The 14,051-nt window shown below is 42.8% G+C and overlaps 1 protein-coding gene across 4 annotated transcripts in view; it reads left to right on the top strand.

Annotated features, from left to right (window-relative positions):
• RNF157 (ring finger protein 157) overlaps positions 1 to 14,051 on the top strand; it is a 102,511-nt gene that overhangs the window by 82,346 nt on the left and 6,114 nt on the right. For 2 of the 4 annotated variants that reach the window (XM_020813233.3, XM_078386004.1), the window contains exons 13-19: positions 98 to 203; positions 852 to 963; positions 2,173 to 2,357; positions 2,964 to 3,029; positions 4,246 to 4,294; positions 6,329 to 6,439; positions 11,788 to 11,828. In XM_020813233.3, coding sequence (XP_020668892.1) covers positions 98 to 203; positions 852 to 963; positions 2,173 to 2,357; positions 2,964 to 3,029; positions 4,246 to 4,294; positions 6,329 to 6,439; positions 11,788 to 11,828 — 670 coding nt within the window. The remainder of the gene's footprint in view (positions 1 to 97; positions 204 to 851; positions 964 to 2,172; positions 2,358 to 2,963; positions 3,030 to 4,245; positions 4,295 to 6,328; positions 6,440 to 11,787; positions 11,829 to 14,051) is intronic. The other 2 variants (XM_020813232.3, XM_020813234.3) reach the window with 1 other exon arrangement.

Genomic DNA, 14,051 nt, shown 5'->3' on the forward strand with positions numbered 1-14,051 from the left:
TTTTCTGCATGGGTTTTATGTGGTGACTTTCTTTTTAAGAGCTTTCCAGCTCTCTATTTGATTTATGCTAGAAAGAAAGCATCTTTCTTCTCAACAGGTCCATATCTCAGAATTCCTCAGTACTGCATGAAGAAGATGAGAAGGCGTGCAGTGAAGCTGAAATCAGAGTTTCTAGGAGAAAGTCTCCTTGTCCTCAAGAAGAGGTGATCACTTATCAGAAAGATCTTGAATCACTGCTCACTCAAAGTGGCTGGGCATCTTCTACACTGCAGGCCAGTTGCCCAGATAATGAGCTAAGAGGGGAGGATTCTACTGTTGGATATTCTTCAGATATCCTAGAATTTGAACCCAAGGGCCGTGGTACCCACATGTGGCAAGTAGGGATGTTGGTGGAGTTCTCTCAAGCCAAGCTTGGGAAACAGTTTCAGAGGACCAGGAAAGATCACCTCAAAGGCCACATGGGTTTACATCCAGAAAATCCTTCTTTTGCTCAGATTAAAATCTAGAGATGTAAGAGAATCAATGGCTTCCTTGCTTGGCAAATGGTTTGCCTGCTGAGAAAAAGCCATGTCAGCCGTGAATCATGGCATCATGGGCAGCTTAAAGATGACCACTTGGGCTACCAGAACCCCAACAGTCCTCTTAAAGTTGGCTAGGTTTCTCCATTGCATCACATCAGACAAAATTTCTGGGGCTTGAGTAGTTTCAGAAGACTGATCTGACCCCTGCTTCTTTGCCCCTGAATACCCCAGATCTCTCCTGGCTTAATTTGAATCAAGCTGGGAACAGCTTAGGTTCCGACACCCAACTTTCAGAAGGAAGGAAATGATAAAGTTTTCTATGTCTTTTAGGAATGTGGTGTGACGCCAGAAAGTGAAAACCTCACCTTATCGTCCTCAGGAGCAATAGACCAGTCTTCTTGTACAGGGACACCTCTCTCTTCTACTATCTCTTCCCCAGAAGGTACAGTAGGAAAGCTCACGTGCCATAATTCTTGGAAAACATTATGGCAAGCCTCCTTGTCAAGGTTATTATGAGGGTTTCTCTCACTCCCTGCTCTCCTTCTCTTCCTCCTCCTCTGCCAACACCTCTTCTTCCTCTTCTTCTTCTCACATTTGTATTTCTTCTTTGCTAGAAGGAAGATCTCTATGAATAGAATATGAGCCCATAAAATACAAGATGCATATCAAACATGTTGTCTTGTCTAGCTAAACTATTTTTTCAGACAAGCTACTTTGTTCACCTATTTCTCTGGGAAACATGTTAATCCTCTAGACCCAGGGTCCCCAGTTCCTGTTCCACGGCCTGGTTACCGGGCCATGGCCTTGGCAGGACTGGGCTGTGGAGACAGATCTCCACACACCCCGCGTGTACGTACGCCCCTGACGTACACGTATGGATGCACAAATGCCCTGCCCATGCACACATGGACACATGCACAGCCTCCCTGCACGCATGCATGCATGGATGCTCCACTCACCCATGCATGGGTCCCCCCCTGCACAGATGCTAACCCCACCCGCATGCTAAACTGCTTCAGAAAAGTTTGGGGACCACTGCTCTAGGGGATTCATCTTACTGGCAAAAATCCTGTTCGAGAATACTACATGCAGAACAGCATGTTCTTTTGCTAGTTGCTGTCTGCTGGTTGCGTGACCAATCATGCACCGGATTACATGCCTAGAGAACTACAGGATAAGTAACAGCCAGCTAGCCAGACACCTCCCTATGCTTATGTAATTGGTGTTATATACAATCATTCCATGATAGGATTCTGGCCACTGTTAAAGTTTAGGAAGCAGCACAAATGGAAGCCTAAAGAAATTAATCAAGAGGGATTGAGCTGATCTGATTGTTTACAAACTGTCCAAGGATGCATAAATAGAAGTCAGATGTGATAGTAAAGCTATGGGAAGGAGAACAAGTTAGGTAACATAACTGGATTCATAGCAAATGAATAAAGAATTCACTTGTTCAGGACATAAATTGTTGAGTAGGGTCTTGGAAACCCTTAAAAGGCTTAGCTGGTTTGTGAAAGTTTATTATGTCTTTCCACCAAAGGGTGCTTAAGGCAGCTAAGTGTGCAACTGAAAGCATAATGAGCCGCAGGCATGTCTCTTGTACTCAGTACTCCTGACCATGTCTTGTCTGAGCCCTCCTCTCTTTCCTTAGATCCTGCTAGCAGCAGTCTGGCCCAATCTGTCATGTCCATGGCCTCCTCCCAAAGCCAGCACTCTGAGATCAGCACTGACACCATGTCTTCCATGTCAGGCTCCTACGTTGCTCCTGGCACCGAAGAAGAGGGAGACATGGTCCCCTCACCTGCCGCTGCCAGTGCAGTCCCTTCAGAAGGAGATGTAAGTACAGGAAGCTGATCAAGGTGCCAGTGACCAAAAGTGTGGGGTTTGGGGGATTGGGGTACTAATGGATGCCTTAATCAAAAGCTACCATTGTCCAACACACACACACACACACACGCACACGCACACACACACACAGAGAGAGAGAGAGAGAGAGAGAGAGAGAGAGAGAGAGAGAGAGAGAGTTTTTTTAGCACGCGATGGCGGCTGTGTGTGTGTATACCTACTACCCTGTTGGGTGTGGCCAGGCAGACCTGCCAGGCTTATCTTGTTCAAATACTTATTGAGAGGAAAGGTAAAAAGCAAATGAGATATGACTTTTAGAAGGATTGTTATGGAGTACTGCTCTGACTGGGTCTTTAGTACTACTTGTGTTTACCATCTCTCAGAGTGGTATTTGTTTGTTCCTTTTTAACGTTTGTATACTCATTGTTGTCAGCTTAAATATTGTCTTTCAGTGATGTAAGCTGCCTTGGGTCCTTTTTAAGGAGAAAGGCAAGTAAAAATATTTTAAATAAATAAATACGTTGCGGTTGATAGACCCTGTCTGTATGGAGAGTTGGTATTATGTCCATGTTTCTACACCTCTTTCTCTTCTTTTAGTCAACCCCTGTTGAATCTCCAGATGCAAACTTTGTCAGTATCTCAGCTGAGGAGCGAGATGCAGAGGTAAATCTCCATGTCCGAAAACCTGTTTTACATCTGGAGTCTGAAAGGGAATGGGGTTTTCAGCTTGCCTGTGAAATCTTGTTTTGCTGCAAAAATAAAATAAAATTAGATTAAAAAATTGATTGGGAACCAAGGGATAAAACAACATGCAGTATTTAGAAGATGATATGGGATTGGATAGGTAAGGTTCATTCCAAAGAGGAATAACTGGAGAGGTACAGGATCCCAAATGGGGAGGAACTGATCCAGGAGCACAGAGCTGCTGAAAGAAGCAATTCGTAGTTCTGAACAATGAGATGCATGTAGTATTCTGAGCTGAAAAAGGAAAAAGATGGCTTCACTAGTCTGGATTTTTGCAGACCCCCATTGTTAGCAGAGTGAATGCTCTAGGCTCTCATGCTTTTCCTTTTTTTGCCCAGCTAGGAAAAAGATATGCTTGAGACTCCAATCCAGAAATCAGTTAGTCTGAATCAGTAATTTCAACACAAGCTTCAGGAGTGGCTTCTGATGGTCAAAATAGTATCCAACTGGATTTCACTGAGAATTTCCAGCATTTCTGTTTACTTAATGAAGCGTCAAACAAACTAATGGTTGTTGTGGGTTTTTCAGGCTCTTTGGCCGTGTTCTGAAGGTTGTTCTTCCTAACGTTTCGTCAGTCTCTGTGGCCGGCATTTTCAGAGGACAGCACTCTGTCAAAGTGAAGATGCCGGCCACAGAGACTGGTGAAACGTTAGGAAGAAGAAACTTCAGAACATGGCCAAAGAGCCCGAAAAACCCACAACAACCATTAGATGCCGGCCGTGAAAACCTTCGCGAATACATCAAACAAACTACTTTGGCCTAACATTCCCACTGTAACCATTCCATTAGTTTGATGACTGCTTGAAGGTTGAGCAAAGTACAGATTTTGTGAGCAAAGTACAGATTTTGGCCCAATGGACCACACCTTACTGCTGAAACGCAAGTCTATGGTGCATTTTATGGGGTGGTCGGGGAGTCTGACTACAGGAGAGCATTCAAGCTTGTACCTGCCTGTAATCTGAAATGGTGCAGCCAAGCGAATTGTTTTCCTCTCTATATTGTTTACACCACAGGTTCCTGCAAGAAATAGTCTTTGGAGGGAGGGCAGAACTTCAGGTCCAATAACTCCATTTCTAAGTCTTCCTTAAGTATGAACAGTCCTTTAGATTCACAGCTGTCATCTCTTTTTTGGCAGGGGAATGATGTCATGGAGGAAGAAGATGGCTCTCCCACACAGGAAGATGGTAACACAGAATGGGCTCTATCTCCTAGTTCCATGTTGGGTTATGTTGCATATCTAGCTGGCACTGTTCACGGTGTTGCAGAGGGAAGAGCAAGGCTGAGTGTGGTGGCCTTGTGGTTGCGCTGAGCCTTGGTCTCTGAGTGTGCATGTATGGAGGAGGAGGAGGAGATGGAAGTCTACTCTTTCATCACATTCAGAGATGTGGGTAAAGGCAGTGATGCAAAAATACTTAATGGCTTTCCCAATACATTTTCAGTGTGCGTTTCATGGTCAGGATATAGGGTACTGTTTCGCTGCATCTGCTTTTGTTCCAGCCCAGAAAGAAAATGTTTTTTTTTTGTTGTTTTTTTTTTGTTGTTTTTTTCACAAAAGGGCATTTCTTTCTGGAAACTAAAACCAGCAGAATTTGAAATAAGAGGGCATCTTCTATTCTCCCTTTCCCAATTCAACCTTCTCTTTTATTCCAAAAACAGAATTTAGCAAGCTAGTTGGGGAAGGATCCAGAAACTGTGGCTGTGAAAACTTCTTGAAGCTAGTTAGATGCCATTCTCTCTTGAGGTTTTACAGTGGAGAGCAGTTGCCTAAAGCAGCCATTCTCAACAGGAGCCATATGGCCCCCTGAGGGGTCTTGGCACCGTTAAAGGGGGACACAGATTGAAAAATGTGAGGAGTTTCTGAAAGATACCTGTTCACATTTTATCCTTATTTGACAGGGGGGCCTGGAACCTGAGAAGAGCTCCTGAAAGGGTCGTGGCTTTAAAAAAAAGGTTGAGAATAGCTAGCCTAAAGGATGAAATGTCACTTGGGGAATGTAATGCATCCTTCTGTTAAGTCTTGCTCTCAGTGCTTGTAATCACGGAGTCAGATTCAGGGGTGACAGAGATGAGGTTCATATGACAAGCGCCCTCATCAGCAGCTGGTTGACCCTAAGTGTTAGCAACTTTCAGCCCCTTATGGGTTTGGTTCAGTGTTGTCAGAAGGTCTGTTAAGAGGTTCTCCTTGTGGTAGGGAAGGAAAGCTGCCCAAATGGGCTGCACTTGCTGGGGAAGCAATAGTTTGCTGGCTTTTGCAGTAGAGAATGCCTTGTTTTTGTTTTTTAATCATTCTTATAATGTCCTCTAAAGCAGGGGTGGTCAAGCCCCGGTCCGCGGCCTGGTGCCAGTCCATGGGCTTGCCAGAACTGGGCCACAGATATGGATCTCCCCCCCGCACGCACATGCAGTGGGTGTGTCATGCTCATGCATGGATGTGACATGCTCGTGTGGGGTGCGTGTCACACTCATGGGGGGTGTATCATGCTTGTGTGGGGGTGTGCCACACTCACGGGCATGTCACACTCGCATGGTGGGTTTGTCTCGCTCACAGTGGGTGTGTCATGCTCATGCAGTGGGCGTGTTGCACTCGTGCAGTGGGCATGTCGCGCTCATGCAGTGGGTGTGTCACGCCTGCGGTGGACATATCGCCCTTGGAGTGTGCGTCACACCCCCACTGCACAAGAGTGGGGGTGCCCCCACCCCCGCGCATGGAGCTCACTCCCTCCAACCAGTCTGTGGCCCCAAAAAGGTTGGGGACCGCTGCTCTAAAGGACTCAAAGTTTAAGTCATGTTGGCAGAATTAAAGGAGAAAAAGAGGATAGTTCAAAAACATGAACTGGAGAATCTCTTAAAACAGTTTTGTATAGCTTATGCCTGCTTCTCTGTAATCTGTCTTTCAGTGCCTGCTTATTTGTTGCCTCTATGGGCAAGGTTAGATATCCTTCTGTATTGCATTAACCCTCTCCCTCATGAGTAACAGTTGTCTTGAAACAAGGAAGAAAAATGGAGGAGTTTGAGGAAACCAGTCAAGATGGCTTGGTGCACATACATCTCAATTGAATGCTTTATTGTCCACTCTCTACCCATTGGCTGTTGTTCAGGTTTTTTCTTGCTACATCCGAATACCCCACATCAAATGTTATCCTATTATCAATTATTGAAGGAGGAGAAATAATGATCAAAGCCCCATCCCTTCTCTAACTACATTAACTCCCTTGCAGGCCAAAGGACAGCCGCATACCTAGGTATGGAGTGTGACAATAATAATGACATTGGCAACGCAAGCGTGAAAGCACTGGACAATAAGGTGTGCTCTGAGGCCTGCTTACCTGGTGAGTGGCAGTCTGCTGAACATGAACTTTGTGGGGTGGTGGGAGGGAAATATCTTGCCTACTCCCAGCCCTCCCCAGATCACCATCTTCTGCTGGACAGTGGTCAGAACGTTAATGTTCATGTGTACATACAGTCAGGCAACATGCATAAATAAATAAATAGCAGGCACATCATGTTGTGCTCTGGCATCCTCTTGATAACTGAACCTTTTTCTTTTTGCCTGGCTTGTCCTCATTCACACTATGGGGCAGCCATTTGTTTTAGGTTTCTTAGCCTTTTAAGGAAAATGGTTTTCTGATTAGGCAAAGTCAGACAACTGCCTCAGATGTTAGATGCTGGAGGGCAGTTCCCCTTGAAACTCCTGACTGTTCCCCTCTATTTTAGGATAGGGCTCTGTATGCTACGGAAGCTGTCCTGAGTCCTCTAAACTAACCTCTGTCTCAGGTGTGGTGAAAGTTACCCCCTTCCCGCAGCTAGCAGTTAAGTAAGATTCAGCTACCAATCCAATCCTGCTGGCTTCTGTACATATGAAGGGCGCGGGGTGTGCGTGTGGCTAACATCCCCCTCCCTCTCACTTTCAGCAGCAGAATCTCTTGCCCTGACCCTGAATCCTAGATAGGCCTATAGAAGTATAGAACAAATATCTCAACATGTCTCGGCTATTTCCCTTGGCTACAAAAGGAATCACTCTTGTTTGTTCAACAAGAGGATCTGTTTTATGGAAGCTATTTTATGCAATCACTGATCATCACATTCAGATAAGATGTAGCTTTCCAGTTCCATTCTTTTTTTAACCCATAGTTAGACGACCAGTGGCAAAGTTAAGTAATGAACAAAGGTGATCACAACTTGGTTTGACCCTTATACTGCATCCCCACCTGACTTTGATACTGACTGTGGGTATGTCTTGTCTGTGTCTTGCTCTTTCATTGATCTTCTGCCCCACTGGATTTCATCAGTCTGAAAGTTCATGTTCACTCTACGCCAACACAGTTCTTGTTTTGTTTTTCCTTCAGCCATGCTTCCGTTCCTTCCCTTTCTCCCCAAAATTGCTGAATGGCTGGAAATGTTTACTGACGGTCAAACTATGGGTCTAGATGAAACGGAAGCACAGGGTGGGGTGGGGAAGAGGTTCGTTCTTTGTGAAAACTGGCACTGCTGGTTCAAGATTAAAGGAAAGTAAAGAAATGGTGGCTCTGAGGTTCAAAACTATGGGCATAATTCTGTGCAGGTCCCACCGAAATGTGTGGGGCTTTCAAAGTAGTGCTTCTTCATATACTGCAAACATGGGCACCATGTAAGATCTGGCATTCTAAATCCCTGTTCCATTAAGCTTTTATATGTTTAATTTTCACTGACTTCAATGGGTACCTCACCTTCTCTGTTTTATGACCCTAACCACCAAAAGGGGAAATGTATTAGACCCTCTGGCCTATGTCAGTAAATTTGTTCTCATTTGCAAAACCACAGCAGCCTTTCCCTTTCTTACTTAAGCTTGCTGAAGCTTCAAGCCTCTAAATCTAAGATACATGTAAGAATCTTTCTTGGTTGGTCTGCTCTTGAAGGGAAGAGCTTTCTTAATCACCTTCTCTTACTTGCGTCACTGCTCAAAAGCTTATCCTTTTCTTTCACTATCACTGTCATCCTGTCCCTTGCTTGTAATTTATTCCACTTGGGAAATTTTATCATTAATCCAAGCTTTGCACTGGAACAGCATGTGTGCCAGCAGATAAGAGACCCTATAACAATAGTAGCAAATGCCATCTTTCTTCTTGGGCAGGAATCATTTCAGCCCGGCTACATGCAAGATCATTTGGAACTATAAGGGGAAAACAGGGCATCCTATTTTGTCCTTGTCATCTTAGAACCTCCAAGTGATGTGACAGCGTGTAAAAAAGATCAAACTTGAGGAAAATTCTAACCAAAGGGCTTGCTGAGTACAATGCAGTGTGGATCCACAAAACCTCCAACTGTTACCTTTCCACTGAGAAAGGTTTATAATTTTGCTTCACTTTAGCCAATAAGCTTTGGTTAGCCATTAGTCCTGTTTTCCGCACAGGCTGCAAGAGAGGTTGGTGCCAAACTGAATGAGCTGGAAGGCAGTAGAACAATTAGCACAGCAAGCCTCCCTGGTCCCACCCTGTACATTGGAAGGAGCCATTGAAAGCTCAGAATCCCAAAAGCTGGGGCTGACTCACCTATCCCAGTTTCAAACAATATCGGTCACCAGGATGCATGCAACAAACACCACCTCTTGCATAATGCTTATATTATTTGAAATGTGTACACACTAGGAAAAGTGGATCAATACTGAGGTTTTTTTTTTTTTTTTAAAATCACCAATAGGTGTTAGAGCACTAGTTGTGAAACTATGAAAAGAAGTTGTGAAAAGCAGTAACTACCGCAATGCAATTTGCAGTAATGCCTATTTCATATAGCCCAGCATCTGTGCAACGGTAAACTGTTCAGTCAGGACTTAGAATAAGGAAGAATTAACTGTAAGCAATAGTTTAATGCCAGGGCAAACTTATTTTTCGATTAAAAAAATTAGAAGTGGAATACATTTCAAATGCCTCTCTGTGTCTTAAGTTGGACAATAATGTACTGTACATGAATAGCATGCTGTGAACTAGTACATATAATTAGAAAATAGCATACCACCACACACATATGTATCATTTTTGCAAATAAGTATCTCCAGTAGTGAATATTACTGTTGTTGCTTTTTTCCAATAATGCCAACCCTCCCCCACCCCATAATAAGAAAGAGGCAAATGCTTCTCTGTGCGTGCTTTCTGAAATGAATTCAGGGTGTCCAATTTTTATTTATCTACTTCTAATATAAAACATGTAAATGTAAAAACAGCAGTAGGTCATGAGAACATTGGTTCTGACCAGTTCCGTGTGATGTGTGCATGCTTACCTTAAATGTCTTCCGCCTCTTTTTTTTTTCCTCACACACACAAAAAGTGGTGAGGCATATGTCTACAGAAATCTTGTAGTGGAACCTTTTCCTCCTGCACGCTCGGTACCAGGAATTTGAGCCAGGCCTTGGACGAAACTCAGGAACTGCATTAGGTGGACGTTCACACCATTATTTTGTGCCCTCTCAGCTCTACCTGTAGTATCTTTCCTAGCAGTATGTATTAAACCTTAGGAGCAGAGTTCATCATTAGCAGCCTTGTGGAATAAATTGGATATGAAATATGCAGCCATGACATTTGACTTTGCTGTTTCTAGCTTATACACCTGTCCAATGGCTTGTTGCTCACAGGAATTTTTGCACATTGCTCCCTCCACTGCCTTTATTGTAGGGGTGCCAAGCCAAGCCAAATGCTCTTAACATTTATGACATTCTAGCTCCTGTGCGTTCTTCCACAAACCTCTACTTTTGCTTGACAGGCATCCAGGGAGCAGCATGTACTTGCCTCAGAAGCACAGACATTATACATGAAGTAGAATGGAGTATGATCCCTTGAGCTGCCTTTCCCCAGATGCATGCAGACTCTTTAAACCTTTTGGCATATGGCTGATATGACGCTATGTATGGCTGAACTGATGGCAGAGGTGCATTTCTGAAAATGTCCTCTAGTTTCCCTCACACTCCATTTTCTTCACTCTAGAGTCTAACTTATTTTAATGAAATGTCCTCTAAATGCATTATTTTAGATGATGTGAGTGGGCAATCCTGCCTCACTGCAGATTCCTTTGTTTTCTGCGGTTGGGTGGGTGGGTGGGTAGGAGGGCTCTGTATAGTCTTGGAATCGCTTTCTTTTTAAAAATATGATTAGGTACAAAGGTAAGTGCAGCTAAGTAAAATACTACTTACAAATTCTGACCATTCCATGGTTTACTTGGAAAGGAAGGTAGACTGGGGGGAGAAGAGTCACTTCTCGGATGCGCATATCATTGTAAGAGAACCAGATACAGAAAAAGGTTGATGTACAGTATATCTTACTTGTCAAATTTCCCTTCCAAATATGTCCAGGAGCATGATTTGTCCTAACACCACTCACGTTTTGAGGGGAAGGGGAAAGCAGTGAACCAATGCATGCAGATATGCATGCAAAGCCCATTCATATTTGAAATCACCACTAACTGTGCATGTTTCCTAACTGGCATGGGAGGGAAGAGTGAAAGCAGGGGCTCTATGTGGCAGTTTGCAAAGTGGTGAACAGTCAGATGTCTTACTGACTGCTGTAAATAATGATCACTTCCGAGCTGCTTTCTCAAGGGACTGCACAACCACTGGCTTATCATTTTAATATCACAGGGATCAAGTAGTGCTTTTTAAATATCTGGTGGCACGAAAATGTGTTTCCAGCTATGTTATTTTGTTTTTGCTGAGTCATAGTTTCCCGGTTCCAAACAGAGCAACTTTTGAGGAACTTTCGATTTCTGACTCGGAGATCACTCAGCCATAGTTATTAATGTGTATTAATTTTATGCTGTATTCTAGAACATTGTGTGCTTTCTAATAATGATCAGACACAATCTGATCATTCTTTGCTGTGTGAATGAAAACAAACCTCTAATTAAATTGTCCAATGTTTAAGCATTAAACCTGGCCTAAAAATAATGCCTACGACGGTATAGGGTAACACCCACTTTTGTTTGCTTGGGGTTTTGTGCAAGAGCTGAAGCTTAGTCATGACAGCCAGTATTTTGTTCAAGATTTATACCTGCCGCCATCCATGGCAGCACAACCAGGTCCTGCAGTCAGCCATGTGGCCAGCTTTTCCTCAGGTTGCCATGGCAGTTTCTGCAGCTGGAGCACCTCATGCATAAATGCTGACCAGGATGCTGGCCTTTATATTATGAATGTTGATCTTTTGGTCCTGTATTTGTAATAAAATTGACATAAACCACTTTGCAAATTCCAATTGAATATGGAGTATACATTTTAATAAACAACCCAGATGTTCAGGCTCAAGCTCTTTGTGTCACTAGCCTAAGAGAAGTTTAGTCTGTTTTATTCAGATTTCTGCATCCCTGCCTTTTGGGGCCATGTTATATGGATTTTATAGTCATCTGCTTGATGTGTCATCCTATAAAATGTATATCAATATTATATTGTAACTTTCGTCTCCATGCAAGAGGCAGCCCCAAGCTGCCCGGTTATGAATGTTTCTTTGGAATTGTTGGCTTGAAACATTAATCCAAAGAGTCGCAACACAAACATTTCTGCAGAAAGTATTCTAGGTTGGCCCAGAGGTGCAGTGTAGAAAACATTCCTGGTTCTGTCTTCTTGTTTTCCTTCTCTCTCCATTGCATGCATGCTTATGCATTTGTGTTGTCTGTCTGTTCTCTTGTTCACCATTTGCTTTTGGTCTTCTCTACTGAACAGCTGCGGTTCCGGAGTCCTGCCCCATAAGCATTGAGGAATAGGTATGAGATATGTAAAGTCCTCTCTTGCTCATTTCTTCTGAAAAAGGATAAGTAGCTTTCACTGTGCAGGATTTTTAAAGCCTTCTTAGGAACACAGTATCCTAGTGACCTGAGATCACTGCTGTGATTTGTCTCATATATATAGTGGCTCGTGTTTTTTGTAGATAAAAAAATAACCTTTTCTTCTTGCCCATGAAGTGCTGACAGTCTCTAATAATTCTTTTCACCCCTTGTGTAGAAGCAAACCTACAGAAGGGCAATCTTTATGTATAACTCAGGAAAAGCAAGACTATTGTGATCAGGATATATTGTGTCTGTGTCTATGTCTGGGATCCCCTGAATTGTAGTGACTGATTGTAACTTTCTGGCCACTTCTTTGATGCCATGTTTTCCCGAATTATGTGTATTTCCTCATATGTTCAGAGAAGAGGCTTTTCCAGATTGGGGGTGGCTTAGCTCAAATGCACTCAGAAAATTTTTTCCTGTTAATCTGAACATTGTTCTGTCAGATGATTTACTGCTGTCTGCCCAGTACATCTGGCTCAGAATTTAACACATGCAAAGGTGCACTGTGTGAGTAATGTCACGTTGTTTAGCCAAAGTAGTAGACTGTCCATGTGGGATATTCAAGAATTGATAGAGATAAGATTAGAGCTTTCCCAAAAGTGCAGCTTTATTGGTAAAGTTTTTTAAAAAATTAAAAATGGCAAATTAATAGGTAACTATTGAAGATTGCCCCAGGGATAAAAGAAAGGAAGTAGGAGATGCCATCCATAGATACTATGCAGTGGACAGTTTGGGCTTCTGGAATAAGAAGGGAGGTAGAGAAGATTGCAATGGGAATCAAAAGCTAGCTTGATTCTTGAGTTACAGTTTCTTGCTTCCCAAAGCCAATGTAATATGGAACTCACAAGCAAACTATAGTGCAGACATTCCTGTATGCAGAATGTAATATAAGAACCACCTTTCTGCAACTTCAGTTTCATGCCAGTCAATAGTTTATTTTCTGAAATTAAAGAATTATCAAATCAAATAGTTAAAATATAATGGAAAATGTAGCAGAGGGGAAAAAAACAACATAGGTGAAATCTGACATAACAGATCAAATAAGTGATCCCAATGACTAAAACCTAGTTCCAGCTATAGGCCTTCTTTGACCAAGGAAGCTAGGCTGTGTTGATCCAGCTCTTAGTACCCTTATATTTTGGTTACTGCAATATACTCTTACCTGGGACAGCCTTTTAAGACAGCTTGGGAGGGTTCTGTTGGTGTAGAATGCTGCTGATTGGTTGCTGAATGGTGAGCAAAGCCAAGGATATATCACAACTGTTCTCTCTGAGTTGTACTTACTTCTTATTTAACAGTCAATGTGGGATTCATAAGGTCCTAAATGGCTTATGACATAAGTTCTTGCTAGAGTGGCCCTGGCTGCCAGATGGGCAGTATATAAATAAAATAAAATCAATCAATCAGTCGAGGGCCTCTCCTGTTATGAAGCAGTCTGGTCTTTGACATGTTTCCACTTCTCATGGTCCCATTTTATGGGTGATGCCCAAGGAGTAGTGACTTAGGAAAGAGCCTTCTTGTCCCCTTACAGGATTCTCTGGAAAAGATAATAACGCTGGGAAAAACGGAAGGCAGCAGGAAAAGAGATAGACCAAATATAAGATACGAGAGACTGTAGATTGATTCCCTAAATGAAATCAGAGGCTTGAGTCTGCAAGAGCTCAGCAGGGTAGTTGAGGACAGGACATTTTGGAGAGTGCTGATTCGTAGAGTCGCTATAATTTGGAGGTGACTTGATGGCGCCTGATACCAACAGTTCTGGACGTATACCCTGCATCTTCAGAAACAGAGTTTCACCAGTTATTTAAGACATACCTCTTCATTCAGGTTTCTGCATCCTCTTGGCACTTGCCTGAGAGATTCCTGAGTCTTCTGTTTTTATCAATAGTCACTGGTATGTGTGGTTTTGCTGCTGACTGGATTATAAATTTAAGGTTTTAGTAGCAATCTTGGGTTAACAATTTAAATTTTACATTTTCTTACTTGTAAACTGCTCTGTGACTTTCATGAAGTATAAACAAATAACACTAAATAAATAAATAAATAAATAGTATTAGTAACAAAAACTTTAGTATCAACATGGTTGTGCCATCTATCGCCTTAGTTAAGGTAGAGCGACAGGCAGTGTGCAGTCTTCAGAATCAGAGATGACTTGCT

The sequence above is a fragment of the Pogona vitticeps genome, chromosome 2 (genome assembly GCF_051106095.1).
Source record: "Pogona vitticeps strain Pit_001003342236 chromosome 2, PviZW2.1, whole genome shotgun sequence".
NCBI classification, from domain to species: Eukaryota; Metazoa; Chordata; class Lepidosauria; order Squamata; family Agamidae; genus Pogona; species Pogona vitticeps.